The sequence below is a fragment of the Diospyros lotus genome, chromosome 1, assembly GCF_014633365.1.
Source record: "Diospyros lotus cultivar Yz01 chromosome 1, ASM1463336v1, whole genome shotgun sequence".
In the NCBI taxonomy this organism is placed as follows: Eukaryota; Viridiplantae; Streptophyta; class Magnoliopsida; order Ericales; family Ebenaceae; genus Diospyros; species Diospyros lotus.
The window spans coordinates 27,538,160-27,555,402 of NC_068338.1; the positions used below are offsets into that span (position 1 = coordinate 27,538,160).

The following is a 17,243-nucleotide window of genomic DNA, read 5'->3' on the forward strand; positions in this document are numbered from 1 at the left end:
TCTCGGGTTGCCTGAAGTAAGAATGGAACCAAGGGAAGATGTCGACAGGAAAAAGGTTACCCTGGATGTTTCACAATGACTTCCATTGAAAATCCCCTCACTGTTTGTCACAAAGAGCCGCATAAAACGAGCAAACTGAAAAGGCTTCATGCCTCACCCGTCTATCCTCGCCCTTCTCTGTATTTGGATAACCATGTAAGATTCAAACGAAGCAGTTAAGAAACCAATTCTTCAGTCTGAATTGAGGGTACCTAATTATGTAACCTGACAAAAAGAACACTCACCAACAGAGATTTTCTTGTTCTTCACTACACTAAATAAGGAGGGAAGCAACTCACAAAGTAGCCTATGGCCCCACCAACCATTAACGGCAAAGCCAGCTGTAGCACCACTGCTGACCCTAAAAGAGACAAAAGCAGAAAAAGATGTTTTTCATAAGGCCCTTCCAAGGCTCTTATCAGTGATGTGCACCCACATTACTTGATAACCAACTATCCTCCTGAAGGCCATACTACTTAAAGATGATCTTCCTCAGCAGGAAATCCCTGCATTCTGCACACTTCGACAACTACTTCTACAAGATGTCAATGATATGTGGTTAAATGAACAAGAACTGGTGTGGGTATTCTCGTGTCTTCTAAACTAGTCCTTGTAAAAATTCTAGACTGTGCCGCTTCTGAGTTACCTTCTTTTCTTTTCTTTTTGTTTTTTTCAATTTAAGAGTAGATTAAGTACAGAAAATGTGTTTGTTGTGAAAAGTGTAGGAAATATTTATATTCATACAAAAATATCATTTGCTTTGGAGCTTTTATGCTTGTATACAGTTTCTAGGAAGTTGATGTCTATTAGATATTATTAAGTGAACAAGAAGTGATGTGGTTATTCTGGTACTAAGTAAACAAGTTGGTATCTTCTACTGCATCCGAATTCCTGTTTTCCCTCCTTACCTTGGAAGTTCAATGCATGGCATGTCTTCCTTATGAAAAGGTAAGAAATGTTCTCAATGCAACATTATTATTTGCTTGAAGCTGTATGTTTATATGTTGGTCTAGTGGTAGTGATTAGACTTGGGACCCGTCCGCCTCCTACTTGGCCCACCCATTTTGTGGGCTGGGCCAAATTTGGCCCGTGAGGGAGGCAGGCCGGGCCGGGCTGGGCCAAGCAATGGAAAATGGGGGCCTGACACCGGCCCTATGGCCCTTAATAAACGGGCCAGGCTGGGCTGCAGGCCACAAAGCACTAGCTCAACCCAACCCGTTTGCTACAGTACCGGGTCGGGCTGGGAGGCGAGCCGGGCGGCCGGGCCCATGGGCCGCCCGGCCCATTTGCCAACTCTAGTAGTGATGTAGAAGCATGCACTATAATATCATCACTTAATGAATCTTGTATACCCAATTTTGTATATGGAAGGCCATCTATAGATAGTTTGTGTTAGATCCATGATTTGACTAGAGAATTCTCGTCTATTTAGAGGAGAATTAGGCGGGAATTGTAGAAGGAGGGAGGGGAAATTGAGAATTGAGGGGGGAGGATTGAGAAGAGAAAGAGAGGGAGAGAGAAAATAGTGGGAAATTTGAGAGGAAAAGAGGCAATTCAAATTGTATTTGATGGCTTCAAATTGAGCTGGGACCGTGCTTTTAAACTGGTCCGAAGATAGGGAGTTGGTGCCAAAAGTGGTTACTCTCCATGTGTACAATTCCTGATGCACCCCCTTAGGTACAAGTCATTACAACCATATGTTTTGTACTTGCGGTATTGTATTGTCAGCTCCTTAAGGATCTGACGAGTAATTCTCGATCAATAGAAGGATCGAGAGGGAAAGAGGGAGAAACGAGAGAGAATTTGGGGATAGAAGGAGATAGAAATGAGAAAGAAAGAGAGAATTGAGAGACAAAAATCATAAATTATCGTGAATTTTCATAACCTTCCATGGGAAGGGATAACTGATCCTAAGCTCCCCCATGTGCGGGTAACCGCTTACATGTGCTGGGAATGTACAAGCTGTCAATGCAATAACAAACTTAGTACAACCCTTTACAGTATACTTTGCTAATATACTACTTTCCCCTTTCTATTACCATTCTAATTGCTGTATCTCCCCCCTACTTTGTTGGTACATGACATGTATGTACTTGCATATTTTTTACTCGTAGTGGCAGTAGTAGATGTGGAAATATAGTAAAATAAAACAGAATTCAATTAGTGCTATAGGGGATTGTACCCGGGTAGAGCATGGGGATGTAGTACGTCGGCGGTTATCAATTTTTGGGCGGGAACCTATGTATAGATGGGAAGGCTGTAAATTGTGGCCAACCCCCTATTGGAAGTATCTGGATTGTTAATGAAATTTCTCTAAGCTCTCCCCACAATTCTCTGTCTCTCTATCTCGTTCTTTCTTTCTCTTTCTACGATTTTACTTCTCTTTCTCCCTTTCATTTTCTCTTGGGAATTCTCTTGTTCCTGTCACGAATCTAGGGTTCGTGATAGGTTAAAAGAGGAATTGGGGAAGAAATCAGAATTAAAGGAAGGGGAAAATCAGTAGAAAGAGGGAGAGATATTAAGAGGAAAGGGGGGAGAAATAGTAGGGAGAAACCAGAGGGAGAAGGGAGAGAATTGTAGAGAGAATTAGAATTTCATTAATCAATTTATGCATATCTTCTCCTCTTACAATGGGCGTTTTTATAGGTAGAGTAGCTAGATAACTAATTTCTAATAGCATCCTAACAGCACCCATGTGTTCTAACAACTTGTAAAAATATCCTAACAAACCATTGCAACCTTATTACAATGATGCCCTTCTATTATTTCTTGAGTCATGACAATTCCCCTCTCCTTGAGAGAGTTCTTGTCCCCAAGAACTTGCAACAACTATTCATTGCTTTTCATCCAATACCAGCTTTCTCAATCCGTTTCATTCTTCTTGCTTGCTTGCATCTTTTAGGCCTCTTCTTCTTCGTTCTTAGGTTTCCAAGATCCATCCCAAGCATACTTTGGCTTAGAGCTTCAATTGAAGAAATCTGATTGAGTTCAAGTTTGATGCCCCCACCTTTTGCAATAGCTGGCCGACCAGAATCGGTCTCCCTTTCCAATACAAGGATGGATAACGAATCTACAGCCATAACTGCCTTTACTGTGTTTCCATTCAACCCATGGCCAATTTCTGTTTCAAAAATATCAACAACATCCTGGAAATATAGCGATGAAGAGTTGTAGACTTGCCTTGGATGCTCAGACCAATGCTGTCTGTGAGCGTTGGAATTAGGGGCTACTGTGATTTCAATTCCCGATTTATCAGTTTCCAGCTCTTGTAAAGTGTGATCTTTACAGATCTCCTCATCCAATCTACCTTCATGTTCTAAATCCTTAGTTACCATTGATAAATTGGCTGTGATTCCAGCAACAACTTCTTAATATTGATTGATTTTTCAGTTGGTTCCTCTTGATTCCATGCAAGTAATCCAACAGCTTCTTTTTCCCCATCTTCGTCGAGATATTTCTCTGCATGCACTTCTCCTTCAAAAGCATCCGTGGGCTCCTTTTGATCTGGTATCCTATCAACCTAATCAATATAATTTTCCTTGAGATTATGCTTTTCACCATCAAAATTACACTCAATATTGCAGCCATCTTTCTGGTCACTATTGCCTCCGTCACAATGCTTCTTTTTCTGCCCAAAGTCTAGAGTAGGCAGTGAATCGGTCGTTCGTACTCTTGTCTCCTCCTTCGGCTGCTCCACTCCAAGGAATTCTTTCTTGTTAAAACTTCTGTGATAATCATTAAAGTATTTTACTAGAAAGTTGTAATGATACTTCTTAATAAGTATCATCGCAAATTCTTGCAGCTTCTCGCGGAATATTCGAACGAATCTTGCACTCTTCATGTATTACACTTCTTGTTTCTTTAATCCTGTTGTTGCCAGCTGAAAAGGCAGCCTTCTTTGGCTGCCATTGAGGCTCCATTCCAATTGAAAATGAAGTATTCTTTTGCTGCGATTGAGGGCTCATCTGCTCCATGTATGCATTGCTCCCAATGGCCTCACGAGCAGGTCGTTCCCCAAAAAATGTAGCACCCTTCTGGTGCGATTGAGACTCCAATGTCTTTGTGTGTGCACTACTCCTCCTAGCCGAAATCTCACTGGCTGGAAAAACAATAAGCCAAGAAACTGGAACTCCTTCCACCTTGCTTTGCCTCCTAAATTCACATGCCCGAACCGGGGACTGCTCTATCGTTGGGAAATTAACCAAGTTGGTTGTTAATAGCCTAAACGGATTGGAATTCACCTGGAACTTGCTGATGAAGTCAGCCGCCTCTTGAACTCCCATCCTCAGCACTACGACAGTCGTCTATCACCCCAGACATCTGCGTCTAAAGAAATTAATGGCAGTTCTTCTCAACCCAATCACCGCCCAAGGTTCCCAGCCCAATTGCGATCGCCTCTGATTCCCAAAATCACCAAAACTCACTGTTGGTTCAATAGCTACACCCACTGTTGAGTCGAACCCACTGCATCGCAACCCCCCCCCCCCCCCGGTCGCTTCACTAACATGAGTCGGAAGGCAACCAAAACCGTAGCACAGAGTGCCTTCTGATCGAAGCGGCAACACCCACAAAACTTTGGTCGGAATTCCAATCAAAACCGCCACAACACAGTCGCATCTGTAGGAAGCTTATTGGACTGGTCTTCTGATCTGGTCGCAACTCACTGGGCCATTCGCTTCACCTCCGACGGACTCACGCTCGCGTTGAACAATTGCAACCCTCTTGGCCGTTCGCTTCACCTCTGGTCTCCCACTCTAGTCACGACCTTCTGGGCCGAGGTTGAATTCGTGTATCCCTGAAGTCGCCTGGCCTTGTTTCGCCACCGTAATCGCTGGAATTCGCAACTTCTTCTGATCTAATCGGCTTAGTTCGGCCTCTTACAAGGCACCTCACTTTGTGACGCCTTCCAATTCGGATCGCCTGGCTTGCTTGTTTGCAATTCTGAATCGAAGCTTGCTTTCCTCTGCTTCGCCTTTCGAATCTGAGTTTAATTTCGAATTCAGTCATTGCTTCTTCCCAAATCTACTGCCAATGGCTATTGGAATCACCAGAACGGAATTCAATTCGCTTCCCTTGAAGCTCATACCTCTGTGTAATTGATCGACTTAGTTGTTCGATCAATTCTACTGTCGCTTTACGGAAATGCCTACTGCATTCGTTCGGTTCACAATCTTTTGCCAGAGTCGAGGTGTTAGCCTAAATTGCCTGCACTCGCCTACTGCTACTGGATTCCATAGTTGCCTTCTAATTTCGAGAATCAACAAGGAAAGTCGCCAAGAAACGGTGGCTTTGATACCATTTGTCATGAACCTAGGGTTCGTGATAGGTTAAAAGAGGAATTGGAGAAGAAATCAGAATTAAAGGAAGGGGGAAATCAGTAGAAAGAGGGAGAGATATTAAGAGGAAAGGGGGGAGAAATAGTAGGGAGAAACTAGAGGGAGAAGGGAGAGAATTGTAGAGAGAATTAGAATTTCATTAATCAATTCCTGCATATCTTCTCTTCTTACAATGGGCCTTTTTATAGGCATAATAGCTAAATAACTAATTTCTAACAGCATCCTAACAGCACCCATGTGCTCTAACAACTTGTAAAAATATCCTAACAAACTATTGCATTCTTATTACAATGATGCCCTTCTATTATTCTTCCTTGGGTCATGAATTGTCATAGCCCTAGGGTTTGGCTAGGGTTGTGATAGGAATTTGGAGGGATTTAGGAAAGAGAAAGCAAAAAGGGAGGAAAGAGAAGAAGAACCGAGAGAGAGAATTAAGAGAGAATAGAGTTTGAAATTCATTCTTCAATTCAAGCATATCTTCTCCTCTTACAATGGGGCATTTATATAGGCATAGTAGCTAGTTAACTAATTTCTAACAATATCCTAACAGCACCCATGCGCTTCTAACAACTTGTAAAAATATCCTAACAACCCATTATAATCCTATTACAATAATGCCCTTCTATTATTCCTTGGGTCATGACAATTTTGTGATCTCTATCAATTCGGAGCATATCCGGATTGACAATTGCCAGATCCCTTAGGATCCAACACCATAACTCCCCCCCCCCCCCCCCATTACAATAGTACCCTTGCAATAGCACCTTTATTACAGTAGTTCGGTCTAATTACATGACAGTTTGTTTGTTGCCTGATGGATGTTTTAGGGAGATCCTCTTTGCACATTTTAAAGTTTTGATGGAAGGCCAAACAAGACAATATCTTGATTGATGCATGTTTCCAGCAGAACCTCATTGCTATCTCAAAAAGATTTTATCACAAGCAATGCGAAATTGATTGATGCAGTCTATGTTATTGGGACACACAAGATAACTAATAGTCATTAATTGTATGTGATTACGAGCCTTTTATTTTGTCTTGATGTAATATAGTTTTATTAAGACTTTTAATAGATTATATGGTAGAATTTGGGTGGTATCAGGTTACCATGTTAGGAAGAGTAGTTCTAAAAGATTTTTGGTATTTAGGAGTCTTATCAAGGCTAAAAATGTGTGTATTTATGTAATTTGAAATTATGCTTTTAGGAATGAATGAAAGTTGAATATTTGGGAGAGCTTGAGCTCTCTCTTTCTCTTCTTTTTATCTTGTTCTTCCCTCCTATGTCTTTTCTGGGATGATTCTTCTCCTTGTTCTGCCTCTCTTCTCCTCCTCGTCACCTTCTGCTGCTGCTTCCCTTGTTTTATTCTGTCTCTATATTGTCTGCCTAAACTCTTTGGGAACTTATTCTCTTGTTTCTTCTTCTTTCCTCCACTGCCGATACTTACCTACTTATTCTCTCTGTTTCTCTTCTTTCCTACACTTATTTTTTCTCCTGCTGGATTTTCCTTCTTGTATGCTGTTTTCTTCTGTATCTCTTCACTAGTTCTCTTAGTGTATAGGTGTTTTCTTTTTGAGCTACATCACTGATACTTGCTTAAGACCTTGGTCACGAGTGATGTTATGGTGGTACCTTTTCAGTTTTGCATGGTTGGACAGTGTAGCAATATTATTTCTTATTTGTGGGTAATTGATACATTTCCCTGCAGGTGTTACATGGAACTGTTCTGGCAAACTGATAGTTGATAATACATAGTCTTTACTTTTACTAAATTATGATCTCAGCATCAGCAAGTGAAGTTTCTTTTCTGCTTTTCAGCCGTGTGCATGTCTGTCAGTACATGTGAGTGTGTTGCATCCTTGTGTGATATTTTCACTGTTCATGACTTTTTGACATTACATTTGCCACATCCTGTTGAAATGATTCTGTAAAATGTTGTAAATATCTTCTATATGTGATTATATCTTTATAATGGGTTTTTATGGCAGATACTTAGTACCCGTGCTCGTAAGAATGTGGTGATGAGTGATATCAAGGTTGATGTTTGTATATTCTCTTTTGACATCTTATATCTCAATGGCCAGCCACTTATGCAAGAGCAACTTAATGTTCGCAGAGAGGTATGTGTTGTATTTGTTTCTCAGAGAATCTGAGTTTACTTTTTTTTTTTTGTTGCTTATTTGAAACCATCAATATGTAGCTCTAGAAATGTCATTTTCTGTTCATTGTAATTTGCTGTTGTCCACACTTATTCTCTATGACAGATGCATCCTATAGACTAGTTTCTTGGCTGTCAAAGCTGCTACTGGGATTGTTATCAGCTGAGACTACTTCAAATATCATTTCAAGGTTGTCAGACTTTCACCAGGTCAAGTTCAATGTGGTTTGAAACTTCCATTGTTGAGTTGGACATGCTGAAAGTGTGAAGGGATTGTCAGGGTCCTAGGGTTCAACTAGGGTTTCAGCAGAGAATTAGGGTGGATTTTAGGAAAAATTAGCGCAGAATTAGAGAAAGGGAAAAACAGGAGGCGGCGGAAGAAGCAGGGAGATCGAGAGGGAGAATCAGAGAGAATCAGAAGGGAGAAAGAGAGGATGAGAAGTTGAGGGAGAGAGAGAGACAAATACGAGTGGGAGAGAGAATTTGGAGCGAGAAAATCAGTAGATTCATGTCATGACCCTATGAGCAATAAAGGGGTATTATTGTAATAGGGTAGAATAGTTTGTTAGGGATATTTTAGCAAGTGGTTAGAAGCACATGTGAGCATGTGCTAGGCTGTTAGAAGGCAAATATGCCTATATAAGGTTATTGTAATGGGTTTGTATCTTTATTGAAGAATTAATGAATTGAATCTGTTTTTCTCCTCCAAATTCTCTCCCCTTCCTTAATCTTCATCTCCTTTTTGTTCTTCTAATCCCCCTAACACTTCTTCTAATATCTCCCTCATTCTTTCAAATCCCCCCTAATTTCCTTCTATTCTTGACCTTAGCCGAATCGGATTCTTCCGATTTCTTAACTGATCCTAGGTTAAGCCCTATGTTCATGATAGTATCTTAGCGACGGTCCCCAACCTTCTTCCACAGTAATCGATCCTCAATTCCAGAAAAATCCTTGGGTGCAACACAATCACTCAAGGAAGGTGTCACAACCATTACCAAACGCGAGCAGTGAGTAGGTAGTTCTCGGCTTGAAATCTGAAGTGATCACTATTTTGCAGTGGGTGTTGCGATTTGAACTAGCAGTGAGTCTGGTGATTTTGGAATCGGAAGTGATCGCAAATTGGAATGAGCGTGGTGTTGCAGTCGTACCCATTGCGGGCAGAGATTAACGATAGAAACAGAGGAAGGATTTGGTGTTGTGGTCGTATCAATTGTTGTCATCAGCTGAGGTAGCCTTTCGGTGAATCACACAGTTTGGGTGGACGAGGTGGGCGTCTCACCGATCGGAATTACAGACCGGTCGAGTTGGGCAGGACTCCATCACAAAGGAGGGTTAATTAAGAGTAGAGACATGGGTCAGCCGATTCCAAGCCATCGGAGGATCACCACCACAATCGAAACTACCCACTGAGCAATTTCCTAAGGTTACGGAGATTGAGCTTGGGCTGATAGCTGAGGCCGTACGTGGAAGGCAAGGCAGATTTGAGCCCAGCCGATTCTAGTGGTGAAGCCGGCAGTCAGTGTTTGAATTTTTTGCAAGCGTCACAGGAGGTGACTTGATTGTGAAATCTGGTAATCTTGCGAATTGAAAGTGTGAAGCAGATTCTAGTGAACTCTGACAATTCTGACAAATCCGAGTTGAAGGCCAGGGCAATCAATTTTAGTGATTAGAAGTCCAACGACTAATAGCAGCGAATTAGTGAAGAGCGGTATTTATAGAACCCCTATCCCTTGGTTTTCTAGGTGTCATGTCCGTGAGATGTCGACCATGGGGAGCATGGCACATATGAAACAAATGGGGTCTCAATTGTTGCCGAAGGATGTTGCATTTTCAGTGGGATGGCCTGCTCATGAAGCCTTGGGAAGCATTGTGCACATGAGACAATTGGAGCCTCAATGGCAGTAAAAGAAGGCTGTTTTTTCAGCTAGAAATAAAAGGAATCATGCGTAGTTTAGCTAGAAAAATCAAGCATGGGGAAAGTTGGATAATGAGTCCAGTCAAGTTGACAAGGAAACAAGAAGTGTGATGCATGATACGAGCAAGGATTTCGGCCATATGTTACATGAGCAACTGCAAGAGTTTGCAATGATTCTAGCTAAGAAGTATCATTACAGCTTTCTGGCTGAATTCTTCGATGATTATCGTGGGAGTTTTAACAAAGAGAAATTCCTAAAAATGGAGCAACCGGAGGAGAAGTGCAACATCATAAATGATATTAAAGGTGAATGGCATTATCCAAAGGGAATCTGTAATGAACAGATTGATAGGGCAGCAAAGGCAAAAGGAGAATTAAAGGAACACACTGATTCCTTTGGGAAAAAAGTTCTCAATGGTGATGTTTTTGAGATTCTGCAACATCAGCCCAACTTTAAGGAAAAAAGGAGAGGTGGAAGAAGAGAGTGAGGAAAAGGAATTGGAGGATGGCACTCAATCAGTTGGCAGCCTCTCAAGCACTCTTACTAGTGCTGAGACACTTGATGCTATTGATCTCTAGAAGCAGCAGAAGAAGGAGCCAGAAAAGCCTCTTCTCCAAGTACATGAGGAGATTGGGGTTGGCCACACTTTACAAGAACAAGAAGCTGATGATTCCAGTGATGCAAAGCCTAATTTAGCTGTAAATCATGTTAGGGAAGAAGGTCGAGTTGGAGGTCGGGTGTTAGTGGTTGAGAAATCGTTGGCTGGAATTGAAGTGGCAGCAACTCCTAATGTTAATGTTCACAAACAACCTTGGTATGAGTATTCAAGGCAAGTCTACAATCCTCCATTGCTGCATTTTGAGGTTGTTGATATTTTTGTAGTAGAGCATGGCTGTGGGTTGAATGGGGATACAATAATAGCAACTATGGCCGTAGATCTGTTCTCCTTAATTGTATTGGATTGTAATAAAGTTTTCTCTATTGAAATTCTGGGCCAATTTATACTTGGAATTGATCTTGAAAACCTAAGAATGAAGAAGAAGAGACCTAGAAGTAGAATGAAAGAAAGGAGGATGATCTGCATAGAGAAGGTTGGAATTGGATGAAGAGCAATGGCTACTTGCAGCAAGTTCTTGGGGACAAGAACTCTCTTAAGGAGGGGGGAATTGTCATGACCCTATGAGCAATAAAGGGGTATTATTGTAATAGGGTAGAATAGTTTGTTAGGGATATTTTAGCAAGTGGTTAGAAGCACATGGGAGCATGTGTTAGGCTGTTAGAAGTCAAATATGCCTATATAAGTTGTTGTAATGGGTTTGTTTCTTTATCGAAGAATTAATGAATTGAATCTGTTTTTCTCCTCCTCCAAATTCTCTCCCCTTCCTTAATCTTCATCTCCTTTTTTTCTGTTTTTCTATTCCCCCTAACACTTCTTCTAATCTCTCCCTCATTCTTTCAAATCCCCCCTAATTTCCTTCTGTTCTTGACCTTAGCTGAATCGGATTCTTCCGATTCCCAAACTGATCCTAGGTTATGCCCTAGGTTCATGAAATTCAATTGATGTTTTCTGGATAATCAAGAAGCAAAATAACTACTATTAACAACTTAATAGAATTAACTACTTCTCTTGGGAGATAATCTGCTACACTCAACCCTACTGTGAGTTACTATACACCCGAAGGTCCAGATAGGGATGTGGCTAATACTAGTTTTTGTAAACTTTGTGGAGGTAGAAGAAAATATTTTCAATCTCAGACTTGTGAGATTGAGATGAGGTTGAATTGATTTTGGGGCTCCATACACCAGCTGGTTGGTTGGTTTATGAGATGCTCAAGCCTTTTGGCTTGGTTATATTAGTGTGATTTTGGATATGTAAATTCTGAGCCAACTACTTGTGAAAACATTGATTTCAAACTCTTTCAAAATGGAAGCCATTGCAATAAAGAAAAGGTTTAGGAAATCTGGAAGGAACCGAGGGATTTAGGACCGTGAACAGAGAATTGGAGGGAGAGTTAGAATGGAAAGAGGGAAATACAGCAAGAATTGACGACGAAAGGCAGTCAGAACAGAACCAAGAGAGAGAATTAGAGGGAAACAAGAGAGATCAGACTTGAGAGAGAAATCTAGAAATCAATATCATTCATCTGTATATGATACAAAAATAGTCTTTAGCAGTTTTATATAGCTACTTTACAGAAAATAACAAACTAACAGAAAAATATAACTAGAGAAAAATACTAGTAAAATAGGCTAATTACTGTTTTAGCCCTGGGAAAACCCTAGGGTCATGACATAGATATGTATAAGTTATTCTTTTAAAGTGGTTTGTGATACATTTCAGCTTAGGGACCTCCATTATGCAGAGACAGAGGAGTGAGGTATGGTGGCATTTGAGACTTTTTCTATTACTGGGTAGCCTTGGGCCAGTTGTACCATGTGACAGAATGAGTTTTACTGTTTTCTGTACTTGCTGAAATCTTAATCATTTGTTACAGAACATGTCAAAAGGAAAATACTTGTGAAATGTTCAGCTCAAGCAATTTGAAGTTTTTTATGCTTACCAGAAGGGTTGAGTCTTCTTTGTCTCTTGAAGCCTCTGTTGCAAAAAATAATGGGCTTTCTATCTCTTTAACAACCATGGTGTTTGTAATTGATGGAACCTTGTTTTATTTGACTTTTAATTTTAAGGGCAGGGTCTTGTGGAGATGAAACTGAGGTTGTGTTTGTAGTTTTACCATGTTTTCTTTGGCCCCTGGGGCCTATCACCAACAGTCCCCAGAATTTCAATGTGTCAATTACTAGGTTTCGAAACATTAGAGCATCATGTAGCTCTTTCGCACAGGCTAGTCCTTTTTGCAAGAGAATGGGCGTATTGCACTTGCTATATTCTAAATTGTATATTTTCTCAAATTTGTCTTGAGGACAATATTTTAGGAGCCGTCCAATTCAAGCTATTCATAGATGTGCAATGGCCTTCTTTGTCTCCATAAGCTTGAATGGGCTTCCTATTAGCCTGAGTGTGTGGGGTTCTAGGAACCATGTTTTACTGAACTCCTCTTGTTCAAATGTAGCCAATTGTGTCATGGAGCCCTAGTTAGGTATGGTCATAACATTCACTATGTTTAGGCTCTGTATCTTCTATCCTGAGTAAGCCACATGACCAACATATTTCAGAATTTTATGCATTTATTATTTGGTTTTAAACTCATGTAGTGACAAATGAGCAAGGGTTCCCGCATTTGCTTGGACGGATGTGGGTAAAGAAGCTAGTCCAAAATCAAAATCAAAACCAAAATCAAATTCAAAGTCAAGGCCAAAAACAAAATCATAGATTAAGGATTGGGTCATGGAACATAGGAACATTAACAGGCAAAGCTATGGAAGTGGTAGATGTGATGATTAGGAGAAAAATTAATATTATGTGCCTTCAAGAGACGAGATGGGTAGGGAAAAAAGCAAAAACTTTATCAGAAACTGAATATAAAATATGGTACACAGGAAATGATCGAGCGAAAAATGGAGTGGGGATTATTATGGATAAAAGCTTAGTAGATGAGGTAGTGGATGTAAAGAGATTAGGGGATAGGATTATTATGGTGAATGTTAGTCTAGGAAGAATGACTATGAATATCTTTAGTACATATGCACCACAAGTGAGGTTAGGTGATGAGATAAAAGCAAAATTCTGGGAGGACCTAGAGGGACTCATACAAATGATACCAAGAGGAGAGAAAGTGATTATAGGAGGTGACTTAAATGGGCACGTGGGTAGAGACGGAAACGGCTATAGAGAGGTACATGGAGGGTATGGATTCAAGAAAATTAATAATGAGGGTAAGTCTATTCTAGATTTTGCTATGGCATATGGGCTCATCATAACCAATACTAAGTTCAAAAAAGGGGACGAACACTTAATCACATATAAAAATATCACATCAAGCACCCAAATAGATTACTTCCTCATGAGACAAGAGGATCGGTTATGTTGTAGGGATTGTAAGGTAATACCGGGAGAGTGTTTGACTACTCAACATGGACTTCTAGTACTTGACGTTCAAATAAGAAATTGGAAGAGAAAAAATCACATAAAACAAAATCCAAGAATCAGGTGGTGGGATTTAAAAGGGGAGAAACAACTAATATTCAAAGAAAAATTAAGGGGTAGAAGGGAATGGAATGGAGAAGGACAGACAAACCAAATGTGGAAAGAAATGGCTAACGCCCTGAGAAGCACGACAAAGGTAGTCCTTGGAGAGACAAATGGTAGAGCCCTTAACCTTAAGGAGTCTTGGTGGTGGAATGAAGAGGTACAATTGAAAATTAAAAATAAGAAAACTTGCTATAAGGCTGTATATCAATGCAACAATGAAGAAAATCAAAAAAATTATAAAGAAGCAAAAAGAGCTGTTAGTGAAGCAAGTTCAAAAGCATATGAGAATCTATATAAACGACTTGATACAAAAGATGGAGAAAGGGATATATATAAATTAGCTAAAGTAAGAGAAAGAAAAACACGAGATTTAAATTAAGTGAAATGCATAAAAGATGAAAATCAAAATGTATTAGTGAATGAGGGAGCGATTAAGGAGAAATGGAAGGAGTATTTCACAAAATTATTCAATGATGGTGGCGACACAAGAGTTAGGTTGAGACATCTTAGTAACTCCGAAGGGAATGTGAGCTATACATTTTATCGGCGCATAAGTTCAAATGAAATAAGGCAAGCATTAAAAAAAATAAAAAATCATAAGGCGGTGGGACCAGATAATATACCAATAGAAGCATGGAAATGCATGGGAGAAGAGGGCATCTCCTGGCTAACGCAATTATTTAACGCGATCCTTAAATCAAAAAAGATGCCAGATGAGTGGAGGAAGAGTACTTTGGTTCCTATATACAAGAATAAAGGAGATATTCAAAACTGTGAAAATTACAGAGGAGTTAAGTTAATGAGCCATACCATGAAACTCTGGGAGAGAGTAATAGAGCAGAGGCTCAGAAAAGAAACAAAGATCTCGGAAAATCAATTTGGTTTCATGCCTGGTAGGTCAACAATGGAAGCTATATACCTATTGAGGCGCCTAATGGAAAGGTATCGGGATCATTAGAAGGACCTACATATAGTGTTTATAGATCCAGAAAAGGCTTATGATAGGGTCCCTAGAGAAGTATTATGGAGAGTTTTAGAGAAGAAATGAGTCAAAATATCCTATATATAAGCCCTTAAGGATATGTATCACGGTGTAGAGACAAGGGTCAGAACACGTGGAGGGGATACTGAACCGTTTACAACTTCAATAGGACTGCATCAAGGTTCTGCACTAAGTCTATACTTATTTGCTCTAGTAACGGATAAACTCACTAAAGATATTCAGACAGAGGTGCCATGGCGTATGCTATTTGCAGACGACATAGTGTTGGTGGATGAAACAAAAGAAGGAATGAACACTAAGCTTGAGTTGTGGAGAAACAATTTAGAAGCTAAGGGATTTAAATTAAGTAAAAAGAAAATAGAATATATGGAATGTAAATTTAGTAAGAATGCAAGAGTGGATGATGTTATAATAAAATTGGAAGACCAAATTTTACAAAAAAAAGATCATTTTCGATATTTGGGATTAGTGATTCAAAAAGATGGAGAAATTCACGAGGATGTCGCACATTGAATTAAGGCAGGTTGGCTAAAATGGAGAAATGCATCGGGAGTGTTATGTGATGGTAAAATCCCATTAAAACTGAAAGGAAAATTCTATAGGACAGTTGTAAGACCAGTCTTGTTGTATGGATCAGAATATTGGGCAGTCAAATACCAGCATGAACAAAAGACGAGTGTAGCAGAGATGAGAATGTTAAGATGGATGTGCAGCCATACAAGAAAGAATAAAATTAGAAATGAAGTTATTCGTAATAAGGTAGGAGTAGTGTCAATCGAGGAGAAGGTGAGAGAAACTAGACTAAGATGGTTTGGTCATATGAGAAGGAGACCAAAAGACGCTTCTGTGAGAAGAGTTAATGAAATGGAATAATTAGTCAAAAAAAGAGGTAGAGGCAGACCCAAGAAGAATTTGGGAGATACATTAATGTTTGATATGAAGTGTATGGATCTAAATGAAGATATGACAAAAGACAGAAATACATGGAAGTCTAGAATTCATGTAGCCGACCCCACATAGTGGGATAAAGGCTGGATATGTTGTTGTTTTAAACTCCACGATACCTTTCTTTGATCCTCTGATCCTTGCAAAATATGGGGAGCTTTGTGCACTAGTGACACTCTTTTTATTAAGGACATCACGGTGAAATAGGCTATGGTATTGCCATTGTTGGACTTGGGAATAATCTGCTGTATTAGCCTTGAGCCTCTGTGGTAATAGGCTGTTTTATAAGATTATCTAAGTTGTCAAATTGTAATCCTAATTTCAGATTGTTTGGTAATTATTACTCTGCGATGCCTTACCTGGAGTACCTACTAGGCATGTTCTGTCACTGGTGGTTACCAAATGCTACATAACATATCCCTCATCCTTGTATCCTACAGGGACTTTTTTGTAGTATTAAAGTCTTGAACTTTTCCCTTTGTTATGCATGGGGAAGTTCTGGGAGCTGGGCTTTTGGTTTTTGTTTTTGTGCTGTTGTTTATTTTGTTTAATGTTCTTGTACGAGGGTTCTACTTGTTTCTTTCCCCTAATTAACATACAATGATGCTACTTATGTTATGAACTTCCCTCATATGGGTACCTTTGTTACTTTTACAAGCTATGTTCTCTTATCCATCCTTATCCTTGTGAGGGGTGAAGTTCTGATTTGTAGAATATTTGTTGTATAAGTATTAGAAATATCCAGCCAATAAAAAAATGGAAACATTTGCTCAAATATACTAGTGTGTCAAGTTCGGAAAATGGTAACTTCTTTCTGACCATTTTATTGAGCATAAATCTTACATTTCTTACTTTGTGCAGCATCTTTACAGATCATTTGAAGAGGAGCCTGGATATTTTCAGTTTGCAACAGCAATAAAATCAAATGATCTTGAGGAAATACAAAAATTTCTTGAAACAGCTGTTGATTCTTGGTAATTATCTTGTGCAATCTGGATGGTGATGCTTCATGTACTTAATTAGTTATCTATTATGCTTTTTGCTGGTGCTATGCTCATTGGTATGCTGATCAGACTTCAGCATGGGCAGTTTGCCTGGAGATACAACCTATCAGTTTCAAAGGCAATATGTTTAATGCATTAGCTAATTTGCAATTTCTAATGTTGGTATTCTGTTATCTTGTTAAAGTGTTTGTGTAGTATCTAATTCATGGAGTTATTCTTGTGTCGTGTGCTTAGTTATCTTATCAGTTTCTACTTCATTTCTTGTTGTACCAAACTTTGCTTTATCTTTAGATGGTTTTTTCTGGTTTCTGAAGTTCTACTACTTAACACTAATCTTCCCGATAAAATGTGGGTTGTGCCAGATACGTTTGGTTCGAGACAAGCTCTATAAACATGTTAAGCCATAAGAGTTTTGTATGAATACTTCTATCCATGCACATTCTATACTAGTTTGTAAATGCTATATCACTCTAAATAAATAAAAAATTATCTAACAGTATGAAATTTGGCCTTGTTCTTGTGTCCTTGCATATGAGAATTAGGTGAACTTGAGAATTGGACAGATGCTTCCACCAGACACTTGTACTTAATTCTATATAGGTGAATCTATTGTATCCTTTGACTGCCATGGGAGCTGGTCAAGTGAGGTGGAATTCGTAATTGGTGTCAGATTGGAATCCATCTTACTGTGACT

The 17,243-nt window shown here is 39.5% G+C and overlaps 1 protein-coding gene across 3 annotated transcripts in view; it reads left to right on the plus strand.

The window, feature by feature from the left end:
* LOC127806982 (DNA ligase 1-like) overlaps window positions 1-17,243 on the plus strand; it is a 56,444-nt gene that overhangs the window by 34,412 nt on the left and 4,789 nt on the right. For all 3 annotated transcript variants that reach the window (XR_008024556.1, XM_052344636.1, XM_052344647.1), the window contains exons 8-9: window positions 7,362-7,493; window positions 16,407-16,519. Coding sequence is in view for 2 of the 3 variants with exons in the window: in XM_052344636.1 (XP_052200596.1) it covers window positions 7,362-7,493; window positions 16,407-16,519 (245 nt within the window). In the remaining variant the exon portion in view is untranslated. The remainder of the gene's footprint in view (window positions 1-7,361; window positions 7,494-16,406; window positions 16,520-17,243) is intronic.